The sequence below is a fragment of the Protomyctophum bolini genome (genome assembly GCF_963924005.1).
Source record: "Protomyctophum bolini genome assembly, chromosome: 7".
Taxonomy (NCBI): Eukaryota; Metazoa; Chordata; class Actinopteri; order Myctophiformes; family Myctophidae; genus Protomyctophum; species Protomyctophum bolini.
In genome coordinates this window covers 36,229,299-36,237,692 of record NC_137868.1, presented here as the reverse complement: position 1 = coordinate 36,237,692, position 8,394 = coordinate 36,229,299, and the positions used below count along the sequence as shown (strand labels likewise).

The following is an 8,394-nucleotide window of genomic DNA, read 5'->3' as shown; positions in this document are numbered from 1 at the left end:
AGAAGTACTTTAGTTAAGGCTCATACATATGAGTATGAATGAGCCTTTACTTTACACCACTGAGAATAACCTATTTTAGGTTGTGTTATTAATTTGCCCTGTATGTTTTGGATGAGTTAGTTGATTCATTTTTTAATCATTGTCTGTGAATCAGCATGTTAGTTAATTCACGTGTTATATGAAATGTAGAGTGTCCTGTAAGTCCATATGGGTTGGGTTTCCTTGGAAGCATGACACTTTAATAAAGAAAACAAATCAATGAATCATAATGCCTACAATTCCAAGTTTTGCGGTAGTGTATTCTCGTTATTGCTTGAGCCTGCCAGACTAGTGCTACACCTGAATCCTGGAAGAACGTTTCAACTTCTTTCAACGTTTAGGTTCCACCTGCTCCAGCTCTACACAAGCATGTCTACCTACTGAAGAAGAAGAGAGGCGTTCCACTCGACACTGACAACTGCAGGGAACTGGTGCTTTTTGGGTCATTGTCTCAGTCAGCAATGCAACAACTGTCAAACACTGTAGAACAGGTAAATGTACTTAGCCTGTCATCCATCTATTCTAGTCACTAGATGGATTATGGGTTATTGTTGGAATCGGCCATACTGTAGGTTTTATAGGCCTCAGTTCTAAATGGGTTAAGGTAAAACAAGTTTGGGTGGCGTGGCGCACTGGTAAAATCACTGTACACCACCACAGAGGTTGTGGGTTCGAGTTCACCGTGGTGCAACCGACTTTGTAGGGCGTCTATGCGAACATAATTGGGCCGTGTTCGGGGAAGCTAGGTGGGGAGGGTGATATTGGTAATTTCACATACTCTTAAAGGCTGGGGGCCGCGCCTGTCAGCAGGGAGTGTTGAGCGGGAGGAGTAGGACGGAGGCTCCATGTCCTCCCGGTTGGGAGTCCTCACTGGCAGGTGAGTCGGTAGGATACAACACGCAGTGACAACACAGAAATGTGTGCTGTGAGCTTGTATATCTGCTGTTTTTGAGAACCACTATTCTAAACCACCCTAATAGTTTTCTGAAATGTTGCAAAGCTAAAATCTAAAATGACACTTCCTGGTTTCAATGGGTCAAGGTGTGTGTGCCGCTGCTGTCAACCAAGACCAACCACGTCACGTGGCCCAACCTGATGTGTGAGGACATCAGCCGCCATGCTGAGAAGATGAGGAACAAGACGTCTGTGGTCAGAGGACAGTGTCTGGGACGAACTGTCCTCCCTGTGCCTCCGGGAACATGTGACATTGACGGTTATTACCGCACCATGCAACTGTAAGGAACAACACTCACAGTGTTCAAGGTGTTTGTGTTGGGAAGTAGAAATTGCATGCTGCCATATTAGCCAATAGGCTTGCACAGCAGCCATATTTGGAAATAAATTGGGCCTCTTCCCTTCTTCCTTCAAAACTTTGTTGTGTTTTTCTATCAGGTGTGACGGCTACGACAGGACACTGATCCACACCATCGAGTCCCTGGGGATCACCTGGACCCACCTGATCTATAAGGTTCTGAAGGAGGATTCATCAGAGCTACTTCGAACCGGCAGTAATCCAGGACCCTACACAGAGCTGGACTTCTGGTCGTCCAGGAAGAGCAACATAGAGAACATCTACCAACAGGCAACGCTCACTTTATTCCTTGATGGTCAGTAAGACAATGATCCATTGTCCTTCTGAATGTTAATGGTTTACTACCTATACTTTCTCAGCTTCAGAGTCCCATAGTTCAGAAGATGGTGAAGATCTTGGAGGTGGTTGAGAGCAGCTATCACCCAGCTATCACCACTCTGATTGGAAACGTGTTTGATGGTAAGCCTATGTTGTTGTCTGATTCAAACAAGGTCACAGGATTTGTACAGGATTTGATTTGTTACTTAAATGTACAATTTGCACAACAGCATTATCAAGAGAACATTACTATGGCCTATTGTCCATAAAAATTCATCTTGCAATTATAAACACATTTTGTTTATAATTGCTAGGTGAATTTGTATGGAATTCAAAGAGAGGAGGTTTCTCATGCAAGAAAACTATTCCACAATCTTGGAATGCTACTTAGATTCTGTACATCTACTGAAAGATGCGGATGGAAGCTGTCATCTGTTGGTCATATTTGTTCACGCTAGAAATGCTTTGACTAATTTACAGTAGGATTTATTTATGTGACCACTAATAGTGGAACGGAAGTTATGAGCAAACATCTTTCCTCCATAAGGAAAGACATTCTGCACATTTTCAGTCCGTCTCGAGAGACTAATGTGGCCATGACAACATGCCTCATATTCACCCTCAGCGCTACAAGAATCGCGGGACATTGAGCTCCATCTGCGGCCGCTGCGTGCGCATCTGTCGCAGCTGGAAAAGGAAGAGTTTCCACGTATGGAGGCCTTCGTCCCGGCTCTGTTCCACATGGTGTCCCTGATATGGACGCGCTGCCCGGCGTACAGGACGCCTGCACGCATTGTGGTGCTGCTGCAGGAACTGTGCAACGTTCTCATCCAACAGGTTGGTTCTGTGTTGTTGGGCAGATCTGCTACATGGGGGCCCCTCCCCATGGGGTCAAGGGAAGTCAACATAAAATAAAAGTAATTTATAATGTAAGTAAGTAGGCTTGGGAACAAACGGTTCCCAGGTCATGTGTCATGTGTGCGGTAAGTACTTGGAGCTGATGATAGGTGTGGTACTCTACCTCAACAATCCATCTCCCATGTCAGTGTTACATACTGTACTGTACATGTTTCTCTGTCTCTCCAGGCTTCAGACTACCTGTGTGCAGAGAAGTTACTCAGGGACGAGGTAGAGGAAGGTCTGGAGAGGGTGAGGAACGTGGCGAGAGTCTTCAGACGGTTCAGGGACACGTTCCAGATGTACAGAAAGAAGACCCCGGCCACGGCCAGCCAGGAGGTCAACCACCGCCCCCAGGCTCCCTGCTGGGACTTCCAGTCCTCCTTGGTTTTCACACGTTTCGACTGCTTCCTCAGTCGTGTTCTACACATACAAGTGAGGTCATCCCTTCAGAAGGATGTGTTTTTAGTTTGAGAATTTTATCTGTAAAAGGTCAAAGTAAAAAATAATAACTACAACTTTATAAGTGTATTATCGTTGACTATTGTGTCTCTGTCGGGTGGAAACCTCATACGTTATGTCCAGAACTGTTACTTTTGAGGATTCAAATTCCATGAGTAGCTGATCTACAAGCTCAAAATGAAGTAGGGCATTCATTTACAAAAAAACAGAAAACACAATATGGATATAAGAGGTTTATGCCCGACGACAACGATGTGTTATAGTTGTGTTGTGAACTCCATCTACTTGACTTGTTATAGTGCCTGGTGCCCATTAATCTCAACTATTTGATTTATTTTATAATCGACTAAATTGATTAGTTTGATTAGTATTTTATTCTTTACTCACAATGGTGTTGCACACAAATATAGAAAATAGACATATATCTACAAGCTCACAATGCGATGTGTTGTGAGCTTGTAGCTCGGCAATTTTCACAATTTGTTGTTTTGAAAGCAAAATGTATTATATATTTTTTACGATTTCATCGATTACTGTAGTTGGATTAACTGTTGCACCTATTATATTTTGTGTGCATTGTATATTCTGTTTCCAGGACTTGTTTGAGACCATGCTGGACTTCCAGAGGTTGGAGAAGCTAGAGTTTGGAGGACTCAAAGGCAGAGTGTTCAGTGAGCAGGCTGCTCACATGTCCACTGAGTTCACACACCTCTGCCAAGTGTTTAAGGAGAGAGAATACAACCCACTGCATGACCATATTCAGGTAATATTTCTATGACGTGTTTTTTTACCCCCCCGCATAAATACAGTGTCACACAAAAGCATGAAAAGTACCAGATCCACAATTGGCAATGTTTGGCAAACATATTTAGTAAAGCTTCTTTTTCAGCTTGTAGATCAGCTACTTTTGCTATTTTTTAATTTGAATCCTGAACAGGTTTCCACCCGACAGAGACGATATACAAGTTTTTGCTATTTGAAAAAAAAATGCTGTAAAATTATGAAATTTAATTATATTCATAGGGTGTTTACATTGGCTGTCCTCTGAAGGAAAGAAAAACAACGCTCTCGTAGCTGTGTGTTTGTTAAGACAGTCTTTTGGTCAGTGTAGTGAACAGCTGTAATTCACTGTGATGGACACACACAGATAAGAAGGCTTCTGTGACATGATGAACGGTGTGATGCTGACCAGGCCATGTCAGGACGGGTGCTACTGCTCATAAAAGCTGCTCAGCATAGTAACAACACTGCTTACACTAACAAACCAGTCCTGCAACGCATCAACCGATAATGTGCACCACTCTTATCATGACAAATAATGTCTTGAAGGGAAATGATTGCCAGGGAGGGATTGATGTGGATTAACATGCATTTGCATTCATATTGTGTTAAACCTGGCGTCCCTATTTTGGGCACGTCGGACTCATTATAGCTAAATAAATAAATACTAATTAATAACAGAATTATTTCAGAAAACATAACACAAGCATATGAAAAAATGTGTCAGGGTGTCGTTTTTTTGTTATTTTGTTAATGATATGAACTGTTTTTCCACTATTGATGAATTATTGATGTTTTTGTTGAAAGGATTTTGAAAAAGACTATACAGATTTCAAAGTGAAGCTTGAGGACTTTGAGCGCCGCCTCGCCTCTGTTCTTTGCTCTGCGTTTAAGGATTGCTGCAGCTTGGAATCAGCCTTCAAGGTGAGTGAGAGTTACAAACCCACACACACATGAGTAGTACTGTACATAGTTAGGTGGGTGTCACGCACCAAAAGAAAAAAGCAGATCAACAAGCTCAAAAAAGTTTGTACAAAGTTTTCAAGAAAGGGAAGAAGAATAGAGGAACAAGGTAAACGGGTCAATTATCAGACATTCAATTATCCCTGATATGACTAGAATAAAATAAATGCAAGCAGGTAAGATATTTCACATATTCCTGATAGTATAGTAGCAGCATATTGTATATAGTAACACATGAAGTGAAAGAACAGCAGATATATACATACATAATGTGCTTCAATAGCACAGTAACATAGAACCCTTCTGCATATAATAGCCTCGCCTGAAGGTGAGACAGGTGAGACAGTGAGGTGCATGACACCGGCACACAACCAAGTATAAATCAGGCTTCAAAAAGGCCAGCTATGTGAGAATGAAGCTGTACTGATGTTGATGTATTCTGTTCTCTAGCTGTTGGTTATCTCTGGACCCTTCCTGGAGAGAAGACAAATCAAGCAGATCTTCAGTCCCAACTACCTGGTCCTGCAGCAGTACTTCAGAGAAGAGCTGGAGAGATGTCAACTTCTTTATAAGTCTCAGCTTCACCAGGTACACTATTACAATTGACACACGGGATGCATAACCGTTATGTGGAATTACATTTACTGGCATGTAAGTGACTACTCACTGTGACGTACAGTATCAAGTCGAACCCATATCTTTACTTCCTTTTCCATTGACGGGAACGCCACAACAGAACAGATCATTATGGTAATATAAAGTGAACAAAGCTACTGTATGTCCTTCCGTCCTCATTGAGTAGGTTGACTAAATCCATCTGAACTTCCACATGGGCATTTACCATTGACATGTGCCGGGAGTGAGAAATTAGATTTTTCATGTTTCTGAAATTTATGCTATTTATTAGCTTTTTAGTTTTTGTCTCCACCAGGCCGAAGGCATGGGGAGAGAGTATGTTTTGCGTCTGTGTGTGTGTGTGTCTGTGTCCGTCCGTCTGTCTGTTACCAGCTAATCTCCGGCACCGTTAACCTGGTCGATGCCAAATTTTGCACACACACTCCCTGGATGCCAACGATGAACCTCTGCCCCAAACTTTCCAGAACGCATGAACCCATGAACGCAGCGTGCAATTTACATGAAATCTTTCACATAATTTCCTACCAGGCTGAGGAATATTAGCATGGTTAATAAACCAGACTAATATCGCACTTTTGCCAACGGCTGATTCGGTCTGGTTTATTAACCAGGCTAGAGGAATATACAGAAAATACACATTTTTGGAACAAAATGCCTCAAATCATCCAATTGCCATCCAATAAGAAGAAATGGCACCCTTTTCACATTGGCCTATTATAGCGCCACCAGGAGGTCACAACCTGACCTGCCCTGGTGGAGACCTGTGCCCCGAGGGGCGCTTTATCTAGTTTAGTTGTCATTTTGTGGGCAATTTCCAAACTCTTTGATAGCCACAGTGGAGAGAGACAGGAATTAGCAGGAGAGAGAGATGGGGAAGGACATGCCATTGCATTTAACCTGGCTGAGCATTATTGGAATGCACTCTACCAAGTGAGCAACCAGAGTGTGCTCATACATTTTTCTTTGCTACAGAATCTGTGGTTGCGGTCGCAATCTCACAGCCTGGACGGATGGTGGGTGGAAATATGTGGACTAGGAAGCATTATTATAAAGTTAATGAATTCAGTTTTTCCTTCTTGTTGACAGACGGACATGGGGTTGACTAGGAACATGCCGCGCACATCAGGAGCCCTGAAGTGGGCGAAAGTGCTTAGAGAACGAATTCAGACTCCGTGGGAAAACGTCAGATTTCTCTTTGACATGTTGGTGAAAATTCTTCGCTCTTGACAATACATAAAAATGTAGTATCCAATGCAGTACGTATTTTATTCCAAGGACACTAGGTTTTAAACACTTTATTTTTATTAATCTTTTTTTCACTACACATACCACCCCCCCACAACCCTCCCTGGGACCACAATGTACCTACCTCCGTGTTCATTGAACTCTGAGTGTACAACTCAGAGTTATAGGCCCGTAAGGATCACTTTGTTCATAACCACAACTATTTAGCTGAGGATCGCCCGGAACCTACCCAAGGACCCATGGGGGTCCCTGGAACTCACATTGAGAACCAGCTGGCCTATGTTAGGAGTTCTTAATCCCATTTAGTTTTATTCACAATAATTCAATAAATAATACACACATATAGAATCCAACTTGTCAAACAATTACTCTTCTAGATGATCTGTCAGGTGTGAGACATTGATAGATTTCTTTGTGTTTCTTTCATTTGCAGGTCCGTGGAAGGTGTGGACATGGTGCAGGAGCACCACATGTACATGGACACATTGACCCGCTTGGACCAGTTTGAGGAGCACGCCTGCACTGACTGGTGTCAGGGTCTGGACCGGGTGTGTCACTTCAACCTGGACCAGCCTCTCCTTTCCAGAAACACCTCATCTGGCCTCATCTCCGTCAACTTCAACCCAGAGGTAATGCACTGTAGGCATAACGGTCTCTATTATACCACACTTGTGTGCCACAGTGGTGAAGTGCATCCCCCATCACCACTCAGGTTGTGGGTTTGAATCTACCGTGATGCATCCGGCTTTGTCGACCGTCTACACAAACATAATTGGCCCATGTTTGGGGGAGGGAAGCCAAAACAGAATGGGTGATAACAGCACTGCACGTACTCCTATGGGCTGGGGCCGCCGCACGTGTCCACAGGGACGTAGGAGTAGCAGGAAGGCTCTACGTCCTCCCGGTGGGGGCTAGTCAGTACATACACAAATGTGTGTGGGGAGAAATCAATTGGTATGAATACCAAATTGTGGAGAAAAATAAAAAAAAAAGGAGGAGAAAACGTTTTTTGAGAAAAAGTTGTGTGTGTGTTTTTTTTTTTTTTTTTTTAAGTAAATTTTATTCAAAGAGTATGACATTGCCACATATGACACAGACAGAGAATATGACTCTTTTTTTTTTTTTTTACATTTTCTCCCACAACTCCTTTCCCAGTCACCCCCACCCACCCACCATCTTTCCCCACGAGGCCAGACATACAAACAACATATACAAACGACATATAAACACAGGTATAAAACAAGGAGGTTGAGTACAAAACAATACACACAACATACAGTATATACACAGGTATAAAACCAATAGGTAGACAAGATACAAAGAAAAGGATCATATGGTTATGATTGATAAACAACTTCAATGGGGGGTAAAATTAAGGGTAATAATAATAATAGGTAAATAAAATTGTGTGTGTTTTTATGTTTGCGTTCCCATCTCAGCTGATCGGGGTATTGAGAGACGTCGAATACATCCAGGCTCTCGACAAGGTCAACATCCCGGCTGCCGCCATGGAGGTGTTCCAGAACCGAGATATGTTCATGAAGGTAGGCGCAGCCATTTTCTTCTTTCAGAAAGTAGCACTCTCAGGCACATGCCCACAGGCTGATGTGCTAGGTTTGGCCTTCTGGGCTGCCCAGTGGGGCAGGTGTCATTTATATCAGTGGTTCTTAAGTGGCCCTAAGTTACAAGTCTGTAACTCTGGTTTCATTTGTACACTGTCAGAGTTGAGGGAGTTCCATGAA

At 42.9% G+C, this 8,394-nt stretch overlaps 1 protein-coding gene across 1 annotated transcript in view; it reads left to right on the top strand.

Moving 5' to 3' along the window:
• Positions 1-1,134: 1,134 nt before the first annotated feature.
• Positions 1,135-8,394, top strand: part of LOC308318674 (dynein axonemal heavy chain 11) — a gene marked incomplete at both ends in the record, with an annotated part of 95,700 nt that continues 88,440 nt past the window's right edge. The window contains 11 exons of the mRNA XM_080768298.1: positions 1,135-1,274; positions 1,432-1,621; positions 1,711-1,810; positions 2,295-2,506; positions 2,756-3,001; positions 3,624-3,791; positions 4,616-4,732; positions 5,222-5,359; positions 6,494-6,609; positions 7,086-7,281; positions 8,092-8,196. Of these exons, the coding sequence (XP_080624424.1) occupies positions 1,135-1,274; positions 1,432-1,621; positions 1,711-1,810; positions 2,295-2,506; positions 2,756-3,001; positions 3,624-3,791; positions 4,616-4,732; positions 5,222-5,359; positions 6,494-6,609; positions 7,086-7,281; positions 8,092-8,196 (1,728 nt within the window). The remainder of the gene's footprint in view (positions 1,275-1,431; positions 1,622-1,710; positions 1,811-2,294; positions 2,507-2,755; positions 3,002-3,623; positions 3,792-4,615; positions 4,733-5,221; positions 5,360-6,493; positions 6,610-7,085; positions 7,282-8,091; positions 8,197-8,394) is intronic.